Genomic DNA, 22162 nt, shown 5'->3' with positions numbered 1-22162 from the left:
CTGATAAGTGGGTGTCAGCGGTCAGGCCCTCACCAATCCTGAGAATGGGGATGCGTTACCGTAGCTGGGCCTTCAACCAGGATGCAGTGACTACCTGAATGTAGGCATGCTCCTTGGTAGACAGGACAATTGAGCACTGCCATTCACTTCAGTGGGAACACCAGAGATAGCTAAAGTACAGAACCGATCCTGCATGGTCACACCTACCTGATCCTGGCTGGGATCAGACAAAGCACAAGGGCAAGGGTAGAAGCTCAGGATTAACGGAGCCACACGGTGGCTCAGTGGTTAGCAATGCAACCTTACAGTGCTAGAGTCCTTGTGTTCAAATCCTGCCAAGGGCAAAAAAACATCTGCAAGGAGTTTGTATGTTCTCCCCGTGTTTGCATGGATTTCCATCCCATATTCCAAAAAAAGACATACTGATAGGGAAAAATGTACATTGTGAGCTCTATGTGGGGCTCACAATCCACATTAAAAAAAGGATTAATGGAGGTTGAGGATAACTCTTTTTCATGGTATAACCCCTTTAAATAACTATTACTCTAGTCTAGAAGAAGTCAAAGTTGAAAAACTAAAGTTGGGTCACGAGCACTGGAGATACATATCAGCTTGTACTACAGAGTCCTATAGTCATTCTGAACTTGTGAGAAATTCATTTTTGGCTGTGTAGTAATCATATACTGTGGTTATTCATACATTTCCCTGTTCTACATGCTTTCGGGTAAAAAGGCAACTCTGGTACAAACCTGCCTCATTTATGGAGTCCAGTTGTCTTGGGATTTGTAATTTTTATTTTTTTTTTGTATAGTAATTGAATTTGCAAGAAATAACCTCTGTGTGCCCCAACTCATCTATGAAGTACGCAAAGGTACAGTATTGACCAATAGCTGGCTATAGGTGATGCATTATGGATCCATTTAACACAAATCCATAGCATGGTCATGTACATAGATGGTAATTACAATAATTACATGAATACACGTCTTAAAGTCGACCATATTATGACATATTAACACTCTAAATCTAACCTATGGAGAACATATTATTTAACATACATGCTATATATTACTGCTATACATGCTATATATTACTGCTATATATTATTGCTATATATAAGGCTTTCTCTAAAGTCACTTTTTTCTTCTGTATGATCTGTTTTTCCATAGAACCAAAAATAAGAGCACTTCATAATTATATCCTCTCAGGTCATGTAGGATCAAAGCAGAGGGGGTTCCGAATGGAAAATCTGTTTTCTTCAAATGGTAATTTTAAAGCTTTTGTGTGTATTGTTCATTTTGACCTCATTTTAATGCTCATACATCTGCAATTTACTTCCACAGTCCTACTCTACCCAAGCAAACGCCTTCTATGACCCATTTTTGCATATAGCTTTTGATTTATGCGTGGAGTAAAATAGAGTTTTTGTACCCACTTGCTGGTTCTACAAGACGCATATAGAGACACAGTTTTCCTAATGAATTCATCTTTTTCTAAACAAACAGCGACTACGGTAAAATTTCCATTCATATGGTATTTCCTTTGTGTCAGCAAACAAGATGTTAATAGGGTGACATCCTCATCACCTGTAGGGTTGGTCTAATATTGGTACAGTTCAAACAGGAATTGTTATATTATTTACATCATATATAATAAGACGGATACGCCATTAACATTTGGTGCATAGGAACAAATTACACAGTCCAGTCATATTAATGTGACCACCGCCTACTTTTGACGTCAACGTTAAATAACCAATGGCAGAAGGCATGTGTCATCAGCCATCTGGGTGCACTCATCATTATGGAAGGCACGATGGATCAATACAAGTATGCATCTATCCTTGCGGACCATGATCACCCCTACATGCGAAATGTTTTTCCTCAGGATGATGGCATCTACCAGCAGGACAATACGATGTGTCATAAAGCTCGCAGTGTATGTGCATGGTTGGAGGAGCACCAGGATTAGTATACAGTACTCCCTTGGCCAGCAAAGTCCTACATATCAAACTTTGTGTCCGGCCAAAAAAAAAAGTTTTTCCCGTGGACAGGCCGCAGGCGGACAACAGCGGTTTGCTTTTAAAACCCATTCCAATGATCTCTCACCCCTGGAGGCCTAGAGAAGATGAAGTTATCTTATTTTCTTTTCCAGCATCTATATACATACATAGGGGGTGGGCAGCCTGCCTGATCTAAAAGTATGGGTGTCACACGCCAACATAGTGTACCTTACAATATCATGTGTCTGGAACCTTATATAAGCCTTAGGACTCATGCATATGATTGAGAGTGCTGCCCGAGGGGTTCTGATTTGTAATGGAAGGCACTAGGGTGACATCTGAGTGCCTTCCATCTCACATTGATTTCAATGGGTGATCCTGATCCGTTACCATCCACATTCACGGATCTGGATGCTCCATAATCTTCAGAACAGAACATACCCCTCCAACTGCAAGCTCAGCTGTGTGCATGAGGCTTTACTGTATGTAATTGGAATACTAGGCATCCAGCCCTATCATGGATTATAGGTGAGTGAATGTGTTACCAGTATTTTGTCCTGTATATACTCCACCATATACCGCTTGGTTCTGTCTGCATCCTGCAGTGAACCATTGCCTCACATGACGTCAGATTAATATGACCTTTTTAAATGTTACCGATTTATCATTCAACATGAGCCGCTGTGATAGATCTGCAACATGTTAAGTCTACCATTAGTCAGGATTAGGAAATCTGCCTCAGTAATTCATGCACTGACCTGTCATTTTCTGTTTGATCTTGTACCTTTGATTATATAAAGATAAAATAATTTTTTTATTATATTTCTTTTATCATTTTTTTTTTTATGTCAAAAATAAAAGCCGCTATATAAAGAAAATGGATACAGTAAGTTCTTTTTGTGACGGGCCAGTAGAATTTTCATAATTAAGGAACATAATATTTGTGAAATAAGTGTTTTTAGGTAGTGAAGAATGGATGAGGTTCTGCGATAGTGAAGGGAACTTTTATAATCCGCTTGTATGTGGCTTATTAATGACTGTAATTACTCATGTAAATTGCCAGCGATTAGATTTTTTTGTAAATGTTACTTCATTATCAATTATTATAAGCATCATTTCAGACATAAACTGCTTCTAATAATAGTGTCATACATCTACCCGAACCTACAAAGAACAGCGGGCACTCCACAACCCTCCATGGATTACTCTCACTCTCAGTAACTGTTATTATGGGACACACCTTAATTAATACATCTAGAGCAGTGGCGTAACTACCGCGGAGGCCGCTGACACAGGGCCCGGGACATTAGGGGGCCCGGTGACAGCCACTACCGCTGTATTTTTCTCTTTTTTCTTAATAGGCCGTTACCGGCTGGAGTCCACATTGTTTATGGGTCCACAGTAGAGCATAATACTGTGTGCAGGGGCCACTGAGGGACATAATACTGTGTGCAGGGGCCACTAAGGGACATAATACTGTGTGCAGGGGCCACTAAGGGACATAATACTGTGTGCAGGCGCCATTAAGGGACATAATACTGAATTCAGGGGCCACTGAGGGACATAATACTGTGTGCAGGGCCACTAAGGGATATAATACTGTGTGCAGGGGCCACAAAGGGACATAATACTGTGTTCAGGGACCACTATGGGGTATAATACTGAATTCAGGGGCCGCTGAGGGACATCATACTGTGTGCAGGGCCACTAAGGGATATAATACTGTGTGCAGGGGCCACTAAGGGACATAATAGAACGCGCAGGAATGCGGAGGAGGGGGTCGGTCGAGGTCTTCGGCGTCAGTGTCGGGGGTCATGTCAAAAGTTCCTCCTAGTTACGCCAGTGATCTAGAGGACATAGTAAAATGGTTCCCGGTACACAATAGTACTGGGCAACACTTGATAAGAGACATCAGGATGACAATGAAGAAGTCTCGACATTTTTAATATAGCTTTTGAATCACAAATAATACATATGACCTCAGACAGCGAACCACAAAATTCAGAAGCTCTTACACTAGGTTTCCTCTAGCATTGCCTCCCTGTGACATCAACGTTAAATAACCAATCGCAGAAGGCACGTGTCATCAGCCATCTGGGTGCACTCAACATTGTGGAGGGCACGATGGAACAACACAAGTATGCATCTATCCTTGCGGACCATGTTCACCCCTACATGCGAAATGTTTTTCCTCAGGATGATATCATCTACCAGCAGGACAATACGACGTGTCATAAAGCTCACAGTGTACGTGCGTGGTTCGAGGAGCACCAGGATGAGTTTACCGTACTCTCTTGTCCAGCAAATTCTCCGAACTTGAACCTAATAGAGAATCTGTGGGACCACCTCGATCGGGTTGTTCACGCCATGGATGCTCAACCGCGTAACCTAGCACAGCTGGCCATGACACTGGAGTCGGCATGGTTCAACATCCCAGTGACATCATCACAACATCCCCTCTCTTCCTGCACGTCTCGCAGCGGTCCGCTCTGTGAAAAGTGGTTATTCTGGATTTTGACAGGTGGTCACATTATTGTAACTGGACTGTGTATTACTTTTGCCCATAGGCTTCTATGTTTCATCCGGTATTCTTTTTTTACTGGATGACTATGGTTTAGTAAAAACAAAATACCACCCCAATGGAAGGTAAAAAGACACGGTTTTGTGCTTTATCATGTGAATAATTCCATCATGAAACCATTTATAGTATGTTAGAGACCTCTAGTGGCCAAAAAGTCAGTGCAAGAGAAAGGGACAAAGCCTAAAGTGTTCTGTAAGGATATACAGTATATACACTTGTACATTTTATAAAACATTTGCCAGCAGATATTTGTCCCATACATCCGTATTGGGTTATTTGCAGATGTATGGGACAGATTTCTAATGCAGACATGTCCTGCAATGAAAATCTGTTATGTTTCAGCACATCCTGAGTCAAAGGGGTTATCCACTTTCTAAAACTGATGTCCTATCCTTAGGATAGGTCATTAGTATCAGATCTGCGAGGGTCTGACATCCTGGACCCCTGCAGATCAGCTGTTCTGGGTGACAGTTGCTCCCATGGTACTGAATCTGTGCTGGCGCCGTACAAGGTGTGGTGGAAGCTTTAGGTACTGCAGCACTACCCCACCTATACTGTGTTGCAGTTTGTGACATAGGGAACTTTCTTGTGTCAAAGACAAATAGGTGCCACGTCCCCAGTTTACTCACAGCGCTCTATTGCCCGTGGGTTAAAAGTCGATATTCTCTGCAAAAATGGATTCCATTTTGAAACAAATCCCCCGGCGATCAGGCTCTTATTCCCTATCTTGTGGATAAGAGATCCGTGTTCTTCCTGGAAAATTTCCTTTAATGCTGATTTAATTATGAGCAGTAAATACATCGGCACTCTATTTAATGGTAATAAGTATCGCTTTGTTGTACACTATTCATTTCTTATTATGTGATATTAATGTTCATTTACAATGTAATTTGAGATATTAGTGTTAATGTTTTTCCATCATATTAATGCTTATTTTATTGTGCAGTACTGAAGTAATGTTCATTTAATTGCAGGGTATTCATTGCAGTACATTTTGTTCCGTGATGTTAGTTCTCATTATATTGCACAATATCAATGTTTATGAGGACGTTATTAATGCTTTTTGTATTAATTGGCAATAATGTACATAGACACAGGTGCTGGGCTCATTACAAGAGACCCATAATGGGAGTCTATCACCAGATCTATAGTATAGGAATCGAAGGGGATAAAGAAAAACAAGTCAGCAAATGATCCTGCCACATAAGTAGCACTTTACTATGTAAGGGTCCATTCACAAGGAGGAAAATGGTGAGGAATTTGGTGTGAAATTTAGGGCCTGTGCCCACGATGTAACGCGGCGTTGATTCTGACACGTAAACTCAGCGCTGCAAAACAGAATCCCATTGAGTTCAATGGGTTCCGTCTTACGCATGTTACACTTTGAACTCAATTTTAGGCTTTTAAACCCATTGATTGTGTTACACGCGTTAAACGGAACCCATTGAACTCAATGGGATTCTGTTTTGCAGCGCTGATTCTGACACGAGTTTACGTGTCAGAATCAACGCCGCGTTACATCGTGTGCACAGGCCCTTAAGCACTGAAAAAAAAGCCTCCCATTGACTCCAATGGGTTCCTTTTCCTGTTAGCAGAACCAATGAAGCTAGCAGAAAAAGGAACTCATTGAAGTCAATGGAAGGCTTTTTTTTCAGCGCTGGAATTCCACACCAAATTCCTCACCATTTTCCTCCGTGTGATTGGACCCTAGGCAGGTGCTCAGTTTCAGAATCTCAAACGATATGGTTTGTCAAATATTTGTGGGTTCACCCACCTGTTTCATTTCAAGCCAAACTCATTTGGTCTGAAACAGAATTGCTATTATTACACTCAGGTTTCTTCAGATCCCGGAATACAATAAGCAGAGGTCCAGGAGAGCTGAGCAAACATAACAACGTCTTAATAATCTCTCTTTGGGTCCAGCGCACCCTCAATATCCTGTTCCAGCCACTTGAATGACAGCAGCCACCAGAGACCACCACCCAATCCCAAGCCTGAGACATCACATGGGATTCTTAGATGATGCTTAGACACAGGGGTTAGAGGTCTTCTTCCAGCTTGGACATTTAAAACTGGTTGTACCAGAGATCTGCTTTCAGCCATGAACAGCGCCTCACCTCTCCATGGGTTGTGTCTCATACAGCAGCTCTGTTTCATTGAAGAAACTGTAGCCAAGCTGCAGGCACAGCACTGTCTCAGCACACCATAGAACCTGCATTGGGGGGCGCTACTGCTTCTCAAATATGTCTATAAGGGATGTAGCCCAGGGCCAATGAGACAGGAGTGCTGTTGGGCTGCTCTCTTTGCAGGTGCTGTGAAGAGGCAGAGTTCATGCTATGCCTGGTTAGGGATTAGTCCAAGTCCAAAGTCCAGGGGACAGGGGAACTGCTTCAGTTGCTCCCCCTGCAGGTGCTGTCTTGCAGTAGGTTTGGCACTTAAAGGGAACCAGTCACCATTAAAATGCTGTGTAATCTGCAGGCATGCTATAGAGCAGGAGGAGTGGAGCAGATTGATATTTATAGTTCTGAGGAAAAGATTCAGTATAACCTGTCAATTATTTCTCTGTTCTTTCTATTCTTAGAATGAGTAATTGCGTCAAGTCAGCGGTCCTATCAGTGATTGACAGCTATCTCTGTAAGCACCATCACACTTAGGACCGCCCACTTGACTCAATGACTCCTTCCAAACATAGTAAGAACAGAGAAATAAATGATTAAATGACAGGTTATACTGAAGCTTTTCCACAAAACTATATATCAATCTGCTCGGCTCCCCATGTTCTACATTCAGAGGTTTCTTCAGATCCTGGAATACAATAAGCAGAGGTCCAGGGCAAAGCCGACTGCGCATGCCCGCCAGCCATGAGAAAATGGCCATTTTCTTGTGGCCTGTGTGCATGCGCAGTCTGCTCTGCCCGAGGCCTAGAAGTCTGAAGCCAACCCCCAGAAGAAGACGCATGAAGAGGACGTTGCTGAAGGAGATGGAGGCGGCGCTGGAGAGAGTCCTCTCACAGCATTGGGGACGCCCCCAGTGCTGTTTGACCGCTGGGGCCCGCCCCCAGTGGTGCGAGAGAACTCATTTGCATACCGACAAAAACCGGCACTTCAAGCGAACGGCGGCACGGAGAAGACAACAAACGGTAGGAGAAGAATAGCCTTTCTTAAGGTTATTCCTACGTGTTAATGAGAAAAAAATGTGTTTGAAAGATAGGATCCTTTTAACAAATTTGCAAGTGCAATGTTGACCCTATGGTTAAAGCGGCCCTGATGCCACTTACCCTGATCTCTTTTTGGGTTGCTGCATTGACTCTGCACCACCTGCTGCAATCATTGCTTGGATTTCTGTTACAAACATGTAATGTCTGCCCTCACCTCGGACTGTACCTCAACTAATCCCTCTTGCCTGATCCCTCTGTGCTACTAACTCTCAAAACGACTGGGTCATCTGTCACCTACACTGGGACTACTCCTAGAAGTAGCAACCCAATGATTCCCTGCAGAGCTTAACGGGTGAAAGCTTGAGGACCACTTAGGCAATGCCGCCCAGTTTGGTGACACACTGGGTCTGCACCCTCTGCTAGTTACATACACTACAGGTCTGTCGCCTATGGAAAAGAAGATCACTGGCAACTGTCTGGCTGCCATAGATATGCCAAAGGCCAGAAGAGGCCTGAATCGTATGCCAGATGATTACTTATATACTGTGTGGCGGCACTGAAAAGACATTATAGTCTGGAAGTGGAACTATTTTATGGCCCTAAAAACACCCCTTAGTACAGAAACAGGTCAATGCAAACTCTGAATACATACAGTATTACTGGACATCAACAAACATTTTTTCCCTATCAGTATGTCTTTGGAATATGGGATGGAAATCCATGAAAACACGGGGAGAACATACAAACTCCTTGCAGATGGTTTTATGCCCTTGGCAGGATTTGAACACCAGGACTCAGCGCTGCAAGGCTGCAGTGCTAACCACTGAGCCACCGTGTGGCCCTGACATCCCTTTCTTAAGGCTATTCTGACGTGTTATGGCCCCTTCACACGGCATAAGCGCGCCGCTCATTTAGACCCGTACACGCGAACGCTTCAAAACACATCCCATTCACTTCAAAGGGAGCGTGCGTAAAGCCGGCTTCACGCGTGCTCCCATTGAAGTGAATGGGATGTGTTTTGAAGCGCTCGCGTGTACGGGTCTAAATGAGCGGCGCGCTTATGCCGTGTGGAGGGGCCCTTAGAGTTAGTTCACACGGGGAGTGGAAGCAAGGATTTTGGCACTGAGAGTGACGAGGGGAGCCGCGTCACTCTCGGGTCAAAACCCGCCTGACACGACTGTCGCGGCATCCGAAAGTCGCAGCTTCCCCCTCCAGAGCAGGCTCAAACGAATGGGCTGACTCCAGAGGTTGCTGCCGCAAGGCGGACGCCGCGGCTCAACAAGAGCCTGAAGAAAGGGCAGCCCGCTTCTTTTTTCTGTGAGCGGCATTTTGCAGGCGGTCTACATAGACCACCATTGTGAGGGGGCGGATTATGACGTGGATTCAGCGCCATAATCCGCTCCCTCTATGCCCGTGTGAACTAGCCCTTAGTGAGAAAAAAATGAGTTTGAATGCTAGGATCCCTTTAACTTGGTTAACACAATTTTTATTTATTTATTTAAGTGAAGAGATACAAAACTCTAGGTTTAATGGCTGAGGGATTCGCTGCTCGTGTATATCGTGTATGTATTTGCATGCTGTGACTCCTGATAGACTTCTGCTACAGTGGGCGTGCCCGCGCTCCGACAGGTGAAGTCTCGCGAGATGACGTCAGCTCTCGCGCTACTTCCGGCGCCAGCTGTGGTTACCTGGCAACGCACAGACTCCGTGTAACAACCTGACCGGCGCAGCAATGGAAGCCGACAGAGACCACTACTACCTGCACCGTATCCTTGTGAGGGGGCCGGTGACTAATGTGTGTGGGGGGGACGGCGGGGAGGCTCCTCACTGCAGCCCTGTCACTGCTCTGCGTCATGCAGCTGACGGGTGTCACGTCCTGTCCTCTGTGCGGCTCCTGGATGGAGGGAGGGGCCCCTGTGCTCACACATGACGGGAACACAATGTACAAGAGATTGGGGTTAGCTAATACAGGACGGCAGCTGTCCAAAGGTGGAGACCAATCAGGTTGCAGCTATCATTTTAAATAAGGGTCTGAAGAAATGAGAGCGGAGAGCTGATTGGTTGACTCCACTTTTAATAAATCATTAACCTTTAGGTGACCGCATCAGCACGCAGAGGTGTACCATGACACGCATGAGCACAGTGCAAAATATGTACCGGGCCCTCATTGTAATGCATCGTTTGTAGTACTTAGGGGCCCAATAAGGAGTTCTGGGCCAAGCTGTCTTTGCACCCTTCACGTTGTACAATAGCATGTGTCTATACACAGTTGGGTTTGGGAGAGGTATTGACCAGATTTCTCAGCCCAAACCTGGCACAGCTGAACTGAATCCAGCCCATGGGTTCAGGTGCATTTAGGCCTTACATACATACATACATACTTAAATACATACATACTTCATCTGGCCTTACATATAGATTTAAGGCCCGGTTCACATCTGCCTTCAGGTTTCCATTTGGGGACATCCCTGAACAGAAATGTATCAGCATAAAAAGAGTGGTTACCTTAGGAAACCTGCAGACCCCATAGACTATAATGCGGGCCGCTTGGTTTCCGCACGAAAAATGCGGAGAGAAAAATGCTTCTTGCGGCCTTTTTTCTTTCCACACTTTTTCATGGAATGACCTGAACGCAGATGTGAACTGGGCCTTAGACTGCTGAAGTGGCAGGTTATGGACTGTCTGCCATTGTTCGGTCTTAATAAACTCATGACAGTCTGTCTCATATGGCCAACCATCAACTAAAGTTATTCAGAACCAAATTCTGTTGTGTTGGAGTTTTTTTTTTTTCATGTGTATGGGCTAGACTGACAGACCTGAGGGAGATTTTTTTCATTGTGGACAGGTTTGTACTAGTAACACCCCTACAAAATGGCCATCAGTTCCTGCTTTCAGCACTTTGTTAGCATTAAACGACTTTCATCTGTTATCTGGGGTAGAAGAACGCTTTAACCAACCACAGGTGGACAATCTAATGTATGTGGCCACCTAAAAAGCAAATAAGATATGGTGATCATTGCAATGGTCACAATTCCAAACCTTTGTTCCCCGCCATTACTGTGGATCTCTCCCCTTGCAGTGACTAGATTTGTTCATTAGGGCATGTCAGTTTGACATAGGTATAAAACAACTAGAAATAGGCACACCAAAGAAGTCAAGTTTCTGGTTTTGGCGAGCTCAGCCCGAAGGTTTCTTTTGTGCTGAGCTTGTTTGGATCGTAGTCTGTTAGACTATATAATGGAGGACCAAGACAGAGCACGTCTCCTTTCTTTGTCCACAATTCTGGAGCATTGTAGTACGTTGTATCACTTTGTTCCTCCTAGAAAGGTCTGAATACTGTGGGATAGTTCACACAGCGGAAACCTTTTCTGCCGTGCGGCTTTTTCGCTAAGCTAGCTGCGACAGGTTGGCGATGCAGTACATTGGCGTTCCGTCGCGGCATCCCATTCCTGATTAGACCTGGATGAATGGGCTTAATGAGGAGGGAGTCTCGAGCCTCAGACGCCGTGGGTGACTCCGCTGTGGAATCTGTTTATCGATAGAGTATGTTGGTATTTATTTTTTTTTGCTAGCTGAAAAAAAACTGCAAGTGACTCCCTTTGAGAGGCGTTTTTTCAAACGGATTTTGAGGTGGATTCTGCGTCGTGAAAATCTGCCTGCCAAAAACTCCGTGTGGACATACCCTGTTACTAGAGATGAGCGAGTTCTATTCGAAACTCCAGTTTCGATTAGCACGCACCCATAGGAATGAATGGACGTAGCTGGCACGCAGGGGGTGAAGCGACCGGCCGCCGGCAAAGTCTGCATGCTGGCCGCTTCCATTCATTCCTATGGGTGCGTGCTATTCGAAACGGCCGTTTCGAATAGTACTCACTCATCTCTACCTGTGACATCTTGGCAGTTCATTGGAAATTGTCTTCAGTATGGAAGCCGTTATTCATAGCTGTGTCTCATAGCATTCTCTGATGTCGGGGTCACATTTGTGTCTAGGTCCATATTTTATGCTAATAGTTGCAGACTACTAATCCATAATGTGTAGATCTCTGCAACGCTTTCTGATGTAAACCACTCCGCACCTCGCTTTATTACAATCAGGGACTTCTTTTCACATCTGAGGGTAATGATGTTGTACTTTGTTTTTTTTCATAGAATAAAGGCCAACAGAGAATTCCTCCTGAGACTTCTTCCAAATGTTCCCTTACACTTCTCTATGATCGTCTCAGTATGAGAGCAATGAGCGTCTAAGCAAACTTCAATGGTGTTTTTCTAGACACGTGAAGAGCGATACCCACTCCAGACATAAATATGGCGTATAATGACGCTTTATGCAACAGTTGTAATTACAAAATGAATTCTGATTATAGGATAAGCTCTTAATGACACATTCTGAACACAATATTACTCCATTTGCTTCTTTTCAATGATAAGCCACCGTTCTGCCATCTGCGTGGTGTAAAGCACAGGTGCTAACCCGCGTCTGCTCATTCACAAAGTGCTGTGTGTTGCCCACTCGCTGCCATTAAAGTGGTTCTATCTCATCACTGAAATCTGTAAGTTGAAGATTGTCTATGTATTTGTCAGTATTGCATCCGGATCTTTAGCCTGTTTATGTAATAAAGGATACAAATGTAGCCTATGTCTAATAAACAACATAGGAAGAAACTCATAACACTCCAATATTGTAATAGAAACAAACTTTTAACCCCTTAGGAACAGGGCAGGGTGACCAAATCTTATTAATCTGTGTTGCTTTTTGTAATTTTTTTTTTTTTTTTTTTTATACAGCATTCACTACTGGGATGAATGGAACACTTTTCTATTGCTATAGCGAAAAATTGCCAGGTGTCCATTGACTGAACTGTTATGGCGCTGAGGGTTAAAGAGGACCTTCTACATCCTCTAGCACATGCGGTATTATGTACTGCTAGAAAACGTGCCCCTCGTTCACATCTGCTTTTGTATTACTTCCGGAGGAGTCTTGGAGACCCCCCCCACAATTGCAAGCGCTGTGCTGTAAAAGCACACAGACCCATAAACTATCATGGGGTCTGTGTGCTTGCCGCATGCAGCCTTCACGAATCAAGCGGACAGGAAAGTAGATGGTGAACTATGGAGATCTGGCGGTGAGCACACGGATCCCATTATAGTCTATGGCAGGGATGGACAATTAATTTTCCCATGGGGCCGCATAAGAAATTTAAACTATGCTACAGGGTCGCACTGTGGCAAATTTAGCTCCACCCACTTCTACATTGACTCTGCCCATTCCCAGTCCTCTTTCCATGTGCCCCCACACAGTATAATCCTCTTACAGTCACCCGTACATTATACACCCCCACATTATAATGTTCTCTTCCAACTGCCCCACAGCATTAAGTCCCTCTCCTGGTGCCCCAGTATAAACTGGTGGAAACTAGAGGGGACATTAAACAGTGGGGGTAGTTGGAGGGTGGCAATAAATTAATGACAGCTGGAGCGGGACATGAAACTGGGGGCAACTAGAGGGGGACATTAAAATTGGGCAGTTGGGGGGGGGGAGGGGGGGAACGGAATCCAAACCCTGATGTGAACGAGGGCTGAATTCGATGCACTGTCAGCTTTAACGGTACCCACCTGATTGCTGGAGCTTGATGTTATTTTCGGCACTGATATCCTTTTACCATTAAAAGGGGGTCCTTACAGCTCGGCGTCATCGCTGAACAGTAAGGAATGCCCCTTCTAACAGTAGGAGGCTATTGATTCCTTATTATTAATAATATTATGTATGCAAATGAGCTGTGTAGTGCACTTAGGGCATGGCTGTGCCTGCTAGAGCAACCACAGGCAAAAATGGGTACATCAGCAAACACTAGCATACTCCATTTGCATCTAACAATTATATGGATTAAGGCGAAGGTCCCATGTAGCCATCTACAGCAAAAAAACATTGCGGGAACAAACTACGGCAGCAACACACATGGATCACCAAAGGGGTAACTGTGTAATTCCTTGCAATAAGCTCTCTGGTGCAGTACATGGGTAGTGTAAGTATGTTGTACAGAACATTAGTTTCAGCAAGTCATGTGTTTAAGATGTATAGACAACCCTTTGTGTTCTATAGGAATGTGCTTACAATGTTCTTGTTCATATTCGGGTTTTTAGGGCGTATCTGTAGTTTTGACTTTTTTTTTTAGTATTGTACGGGGGACATTATAGCCAGTTTTTTCCTATAAGTATTTTCTATTACAGTTACCCTTCAGCATCCCATACACCCCATATGACCAATATTTCATGCAGAAACCGGTTTCCTATTCTGCCTTGACATTCCCACTGACTTTACAGATAGTTTTATCCTACAAGGAAGTGAAATAAATTCCAGTAATATATTACCGTATTTTTCGGACTATAAGACGCACCTAGGTTTTAGAGGAGGAAAATAGGGAAAAAAAATTTGAAGCAAAAAATGGTAAAATATTTAATATTTGGGAGTTGTAGTTTTGCAACAGCTGCAAGACCACATTGACAGGTGACCCTGCAGCTGTACGGGGATGCATAGAGTGGGTTTTTTTGCGGGGCCAGAAGTACTTTTTAGTTATACCATTTTGGGGAATATCTATTGCTTAGATCACCTTGTATTGAAAAAAAAAACCCGGTGGTTTATGACATATGATTTTCTACTTTTATATATATGTTCTAGGGACAGGAGGTGATTTAGAACTTTTATTTTTCATATTTTTATTATATATTTTTAAAGTTTTTTGTTTTTTTTTTTACTATTTTATTTTCCCCCCGGGGGCTTGAACCTGCGGTCACAAGTGTATTGCCGTCTATGGGACATTCTGTCTATTAGTATTACGGCTGGTCATAGAGACCAGCCGCAATACTAATATAGCCGTGACAGGCCGGGGAGCCTCATTAGGCTCCGGGCTGTCACCCGAACAGGTCGGCTCCTGCGATATCGCCGCGCAGGAGCCGGCCTGCAACTTTACAGGTACAGGATCGGCCCCGGGGGAGAAGAGGCCGCTGACAGACTGCAGACCCGGCATCCGCTGTACTAGAGAGGCGGATGCCGGGGAGGGATAGACGCCGGGGCCTGAGACATCGCTACGATCCTCTGCCCTGCCTGAAGCCAGCGGCGGGGGGACGGAGGAGCGGAATAGCATCACTCCTCCCGCTGCTGGCTTCAGGCAGGGCAGAGGATCGTAGCGATGTCTCAGGCCCCGGCGTCTATCCCTCCCCGGCATCCGCCTCTCTAGTACAGCGGGTGCCAGGCCACGCACATTCAGACTATAAGACGCACCCTTCTTTTCCCCAAAAATTTTGGGGAAAAAAAGTGCGTCTTATAGTCCGAAAAATACGGTAAATAACATTAGTAAATATACTATGAAAATATTCCCCAACACAATTTTTAAAAGGAGTCTATTAGAGATGAGCGAGTACTGTTCGGATCAGCCGATCCGAACAGCAGGCTCGCATAGAAATGAATGGACGTAGCCAGCACACGGCCGCCGTCAAAGCAGAAGTACCAGGTGCATCCATTCATTTCTATGGAGCATGCTGTTCGGATCGGCTGATCCAAACAGTACTCGCTCATCTCTAGAGTCTATGGGTAAGTTCACACTGGGTTTCTTGGTCACGATTTTGATGCTGTATCCGCCTCAATGTCCTGATCAAAAAGACGGCTCCCATTGAAATCAAGAAACCCCATGTAAACTTAAAGCAGAGCTTAAAGCACAGTCAAACTGTCATGTGAATAAAACACTTTTTCTGCTTCCTGATCGGCTCCTATATTTCCCTGCTGTGATTGAGAGGGCCGGGGAATGAAACGAAAGTGATAGCGGGGGACCAGGTTGGGGGGAGAGATGGGTTTTGGAAAGGATAGCTCTTTGGTGAAATGTGAATTTTTCTCCCTTTTCAAGTGGAAACTGACGGAAACCACGCAGACCCTATTATAGTCTATGGCTACGTGGGTTTCCTAAGGTAACCACTTTTTAATGTGGATTAGGTTTCCATTTGGGGGTGGACCCCCAAACGGAAACCCATGACCAGATGTGAGCTGGGCCTTATTTACATAAACCTCATCTATCTCTTTATTTTTTTTTTAAATGTAGATAGTGAGCCCCATATAGGGATCACAATGTACACCCCCCCCCCCTTCCTATCAGTACGTCTTTGAAGAATGGAAAGTCGCGCAAACACGGGGAGAACATACAAACTCCTAGTAGTGCTAACTACTGAGCCACCGTGTTGCCCCTTATGTCTTTATTTTGCTGCTGTTTTCTGAGCCAAGATCAGGAGTGGATGCTGCAGGAAGAAGTATACAGTTAGGGCCAGAAATATTTGGACAGTGACACAAGTTTTGTTATTTTAGCTGTTTACTAAAACATGTTCAGAAATACAATTATATATATAATATGGGCTGAAAGTGCACACTCCCAGCTGCAATATGAGAGTTTCCACATCCAAATCGGAGAAAGGGTTTAGGAATCATAGCTCTGTAATGCACAGCCTCCTCTTTTTCAAGGGACCAAAAGTAATTGGACAATGGACTCTAAGGGCTGCAATTAACTCTGAAGGCATCTCCCTCGTAAACCTGTAATCAATGAAGTAGTTAAAAGGTCTGGGGTTGATTCCAGGTGTGGGGTTTTGCATTTGGAAGCTGTTGCTGTGACCAGACAACATGCGCTCAAAGGAACTCTCAATTGAGGTGAAGCAGAACATCCTGAGGCTGAAAAAAAAGAAAAAATCCATCAGAGAGATAGCAGACATGCTTGGAGTAGCAAAATCAACAGTCGGGTACATTCTAAGAAAAAAGGAATTGACTGGTGAGCTTGGGAACTCAAAAAGGCCTGGGCGTCCTTGGATGACAACAGTGGTGGATGATCGCCGCATACTTTCTTTGGTCAAGAAGAACCCGTTCACAACATCAACTGAAGTCCAGAACACTCTCAGTGAAGTAGGTGTATCTGTCTCTAAGTCAACAGTAAAGAGAAGACTCCATGAAAGTAAATACAAAGGGTTCACATCTAGATGCAAACCATTCATCAATTCCAAAAATAGACAGGCCAGAGTTACATTTGCTGAAAAACACCTCAAGAAGCCAGCTCAGTTCTGGAAAAGTATTCTATGGACAGATGAGACAAAGATCAACCTGTACCAGAATGATGGGAAGAAAAAAAGTTTGGTGAAGAAAGGGAACGGCACATGATCCAAGGCACACCACATCCTCTGTAAAACATGGTGGAGGCAACGTGATGGCATGGGCATGCATGGCTTTCAATGGCACTGGGTCACTTGTGTTTATTGATGACATAACAGCAGACAAGAGTAGCCGGATGAATTCTGAAGTGTACCGGGATATACTTTCAGCCCAGATTCAGCCAAATGCTGCCAAGTTGATCGGACGGCGCTTCATAGTACAGATGGACAATGACCCCAAGCATACAGCCAAAGCTACCCAGGAGTTCATGAGTGCAAAAAAGTGGAACATTCTGCAATGGCCAAGTCAATCACCAGATCTTAACCCAATTGAGCATGCATTTCACTGGCTCAAATCCAGACTTAAGGCGGAAAGACCCACAAACAAGCAAGACCTGAAGGCTGCGGCTGTAAAGGCCTGGCAAAGCATTAAGAAGGAGGAAACCCAGCGGTTGGTGATGTCCATGGGTTCCAGACTTAAGGCAGTGATTGCCTACAAAGGATTCGCAACAAAATATTGAAAAAAAAAATATTTTGTTTGGGTTATGTTTATTTGTCCAATTACTTTTGAGCTCCTAAAATGTGGAGTGTTTGTAAAGAAATGTGTACAATTCCTACATTTTCTATCAGATATTTTTGTTCAACCCTTCAAATTAAACGTTACAATCTGCGCTTGAATTCTGTTGTAGAGGTTTCATTTCAAAACCAATGTGGTGGCATGCAGAGCCCAACTCGCGAAAATTGTGTCACTGTCCAAATATTTCTGGCCCTAACTGTATATCCTTCATTTTTCTATTTCTCATTTCTTGACTGCAGCGATCACAGGTTGAATGACCAGGAGCGGGTCTTTACAGCAAGACTAAGGCTATGATAAGACAGCGAGACACCTACTCCAAAGCAGCATGAGGCGGCACTGCTATGGTAAAAGCTCCTTAATGACTTCCTTTTAAAAGTCATATGAAAGGTCATTAAGGAGTTAATTACCAATCTTTCATCCTGTTTCACTGCTGGGTGTATGTAATGGAGTGGGGAGTGTTTGTGACCTGCATCACTGAAAGGGAAGGCCACTGGATTTCTATCTTTTGCTTTTCTGAGCAGCCATCCTCAAAAGGTAGAAGTCACAGCAATTAAAAAATATACTAATGCGTAATCCTCATGTTCTGTTTAATTGATCCAAAAAGTCCCTTCTATTGCCTACTACCTACTGGTTATCGGTTCATAGTCCATCAATATATCATGTACACATTGGGTGAAGCACCCATTTTGCTCCAGAATCACATACTTTATTAAATGACATTAAAGAGGAGCTTTCATGGATTCGGTCACATGCAGTGTTATATACCACTGGAAAGCCGACAGTGCGCTGAATTCGGTGGTGAAGAGCTATCAGTCCCGGTACCGTAGCTCTTCACTGTCAGAAGGTTGTTTCTGACACTCTGCCAGGAACGTCCTCCACAGCAGTGCCTATTGCGCTGTACAGTGTGAGTGGGGAGGAACGTCCCCTCCCCTTCTGATAATACTCGTCTATGGACGAGCACTGTGAGCAGAGGGAGTGGGCGATCGTCCCCGCTCACACTGTACAGCGTGATAGGCGCTGCTGGGAAGAAGGATGTTCCTGACAGAGTGACAGAAACAACCTTCTGACAGTGAAGAGCTTCGGTACCGGGACCAATAGCTCTTCACCCGAGGCACAGATCGGGAAAGCCGACAATGCATTGAATTCAGCGCACTGTCGGCTTTCCAGTGGTATATAACACCGCATGAGCCCGAATCCATGAAAGCTCCTCTGTAAGTGCTCTGAAATGTGACCAGTGGAAAGGCCACTCTATAGTTTTCTCCATTACAGTAAATCTTGGGTAAATAAATGCTTTAATTTGTTTTATTGTAAATTCCTTAGCTTCTGTATAGAGGTGACCATTTCTGAAGGGTCAGAGGACGGATATCAGTACGAGGAGGTAAGTCTTGGTATTTCTTATCTCTCAAATTTCATAAGTTTATTTCTGTGGTTCACATTTGTGTTGTAATGTCAGATTTTCTGCACTGTCGAAGGAATAGAAAGGAAGAGAAAGTTCAGAGTTTTCCTCCGCAGACTTTCTTTTGCCATTATATCTACGGGAAATCCGTTGGCTTTTCCGTAGATATAATTGACATGCTGTGACTTTCAAAACCGCAACGGTTTTGGAAATTGCAGCGTGTCCACTCTGTGATTTCTGTGATTTCCATCCACTTTGCAAGTACTGTATAACGCCATGATTTTTCCTGCGGTGTTTCTGGCCAGTGGAGCCCCGGCCAAACACTGAGAGGGTCAGATCCATTTAAACGCCCAGTTTGCATCAGTTCCCTTATTCTTTTTCATGCAAAGCTAAATGATTTGTCCCATCCAAATTGTATCAGTGAGTGTAGGTACTGCTGTGGTTCTCCATAGACTTCATTGGGATAACATTGCAGCACCTGTAGTCGCTGATATACTTTGTTAGGTGAGTGAGCAGCACTGTAGTATATTGATAGACCTTTGATACTAGAATCCAGATAACCCCTTTAATGTTTTCCACTAAAACCTATATATGTTATTTTTTTGGTAAAGCGTCGCTCCTTCTGACTACCAACCTGGTAGGTGTATACATATGTATAATGACTGATTAGGACCGCCCACTAGACTCTTGAGCCCATAAATCGCACAGGTCTAAAGAGATAAATGTCAAACTATCAATTATTATTAATGATAAATGATTATATTGTTATTGTCAATTATAATTTATCTATAACGAACATGTTCATGGGCTTGTGACTTGTATCAGTGGTATAATGCCAGGTTCATGTATGAGCGCGATCCATGGTTGATGTCCTTTGAGACATTTACAGTTTGCCTGTTTCCACATCTTATTTGTTTTCATATTTTGTCTTTTTGTATTTCTTCAACCACAATACTTGGACTGGAAAACCGAAATCCTTTCCATGTCCTGTGAGTTTGCAGCTATTTAAAGGCAGTTCACCTTCAGTGATGTTCCCCACAATGAGTTATTATCTTACCCAGTGAAGCCTTTGATGAGACCGAGGAGATAGTGTATATGATGTGCTCCAGCTTCATGCTGGAAATCATTTCTATGCTTTATTTTACATATGGGGATCATTGAGACGTGCGGCCCATCGGGTGATTACTCTTAGCCGCCTTAAAATGTACATAATGTGGAATACTCCCATATGGCTATAAACTGGCATAGAGCACTTTTTAATGGCACAAGTTTGCAGAATCCGGTAAGATATGGACATATTTCATAGTGATATAGTAAAATGCAGGAGGAGACCTGAAGAGAAATCTGAAGCTTTCTATAACTTTTTGGAAAATATGAATACATGGCATGTTATGGGTTATTAAATAAACTGTAAAATTTTCCTTGAACATCAACTTGATTTGTATATCTCAATGATGTTATCTGTATTTCTGGTTATTTGATGGTACTTTTTGTAACGTTCAAGAGTCCTCAGCACCTGTACCCAGAAGCTTCTGTACTAGACTCTAACGTAATTGTATATAGCATATTGGAAAACTGAATTTGGATACAGTTCCTTGAATATAGTTTAGATTGAAGTCACTTGTACAGTCTACAAATGCAACTATGTACTCTGTAGAAGCTTAAAAGGATTCTACCATTAAAATCACATTTTTTTTATTTTTTTTTTGTAGATCACAAATAGGAAAAGCCTTAAGCAAGGCTATTCTTCTCCTGCCTTTAGATGTCTTATCCGCGCCGTCGTTTGGTAGAAATCCCGATTTTCGTCTGTATGCAAATGAGTTCTCTCACAGCACTAGGGGCGGTCCTCAGCGCTCAAACAGCACTGGGGGCATCCCCAATGCTGCAAGAGAACTCTCCAGTGCCACCTCCATCTTCTTCAGGAACGCCCTCTCCCTGTGTCTTCTTCGACCTGGGTTTCAAGAGCCGACTGCGCATGCCTGGGTCACAAGAAAATGGCTGCTTATACCAGCTTACTGTGTAGGCAGCCTCAAAAAAATGGCTGCTTACACCAGCTTACTGTGTAAGCGACCATTTTCTTCTTGGCCGGGCATGCGCAGATGGCTCTGCCCAAGGCCTAGAAGATTGAATACCGGACGGAAGAAGACACAGGGAGAGGGCGTTCCTGAAGAAGATGAACGCTGTGCTGGAGAGTTCTCTCTCAGCATTGGGGATGCCCCCAGTGGTGTTCGAGTGCTGAGGACCGCCCCCAGTGCTGCTGGAGAACTCATTTGCATACTGAAGAAAACCTGGATTTCTACTGAACGGCGACTCGGATAAGACATCTAAAAGTAGGAGAAGAATAGCCTTTCTTAAGGCTATTCTATGTGTTAGAGAGAAAAAAGGGTATCCAATGATAGGATCCCTTTAAGTCATGTGATAGTACACAGCACTTAACCTTATACGGCCATAAGACAAGTTTTAGTGTTGGAGATAATCTACTTCCAGCTTAACCCCCATGCCATTTGTCAGTAGTGCTCACGGTATGTAAGTGGTTAGAGAGGGGGTAGGTCCCTTTTCCACCCCCCACAATGAGATCCTGGGATACATGACCATGGTCTGACCATCTCCTCCACGCTGCCATGTATAGACATCTGTTAGGACCCGTTACTGGTCAAATGTGTGCGCAGGCGGCCTGTCAGTAAAGTGTGAGTCAAAATGGATGTGTGATGGACACTTCAAGAACGTCTGTCCCATGTCTGGTTCCCTCTGTCATGTGTGAGGGGACTTCAGTTCTAGTCACATGACTGTTATTCTGATGGTCCTATTTAATGGATTCCTCTGCACACTGTAATGTATGGGGTATTCCATGAAATTGGCAGCCCTTTGGGAGTAAGGCAGTCGTGAAAAATGGCCGTTAATTAATGTGTATCTTACACTGATATAGCTTGCTGCCCCCTGCAACCAAATAAAACCTCTATGGTAGGATTCACACATAGGCTCAAGTGAATGTGACCAGAACTTTGGTGCAACCCCAGTACAAATACATAGAAAAAAAAACAAAAACATTTTTGCTAATGAGAAACTGAAGGAATAATACACAGAATTCAATGTCCAGGCTCCCGTCAGCCCTGCAGCCACTATATTCTGTGTAGTGGTCAGGGGAAGGATCTGCAAACTCAGGTCTGTTCACATGTAGCCAGGAGCTTACCTGACCACTACAGCAGTGTACAGAACTGTGTGTGTGTATATATATATATATATATATATATATATATATATATATATATATA

At 43.8% G+C, this 22162-nt stretch overlaps 1 protein-coding gene across 1 annotated transcript in view; it reads left to right on the top strand.

The window, feature by feature from the left end:
- The first annotated feature begins 9423 nt into the window (after nt 1–9423).
- Nucleotides 9424–22162, top strand: part of SPAG16 (sperm associated antigen 16) — a 587076-nt gene continuing 574337 nt past the window's right edge. Inside the window, exons 1-2 of the mRNA XM_075284951.1 lie at nt 9424–9506; nt 18826–18872. Of these exons, the coding sequence (XP_075141052.1) occupies nt 9473–9506; nt 18826–18872 (81 nt within the window). The 5' untranslated portion in view covers nt 9424–9472. The remainder of the gene's footprint in view (nt 9507–18825; nt 18873–22162) is intronic.

This window comes from Leptodactylus fuscus, chromosome 8, assembly GCF_031893055.1.
Source record: "Leptodactylus fuscus isolate aLepFus1 chromosome 8, aLepFus1.hap2, whole genome shotgun sequence".
NCBI lineage: Eukaryota > Metazoa > Chordata > Amphibia > Anura > Leptodactylidae > Leptodactylus > Leptodactylus fuscus.
This window is presented reverse-complemented; position numbering and strand designations above follow the sequence as displayed.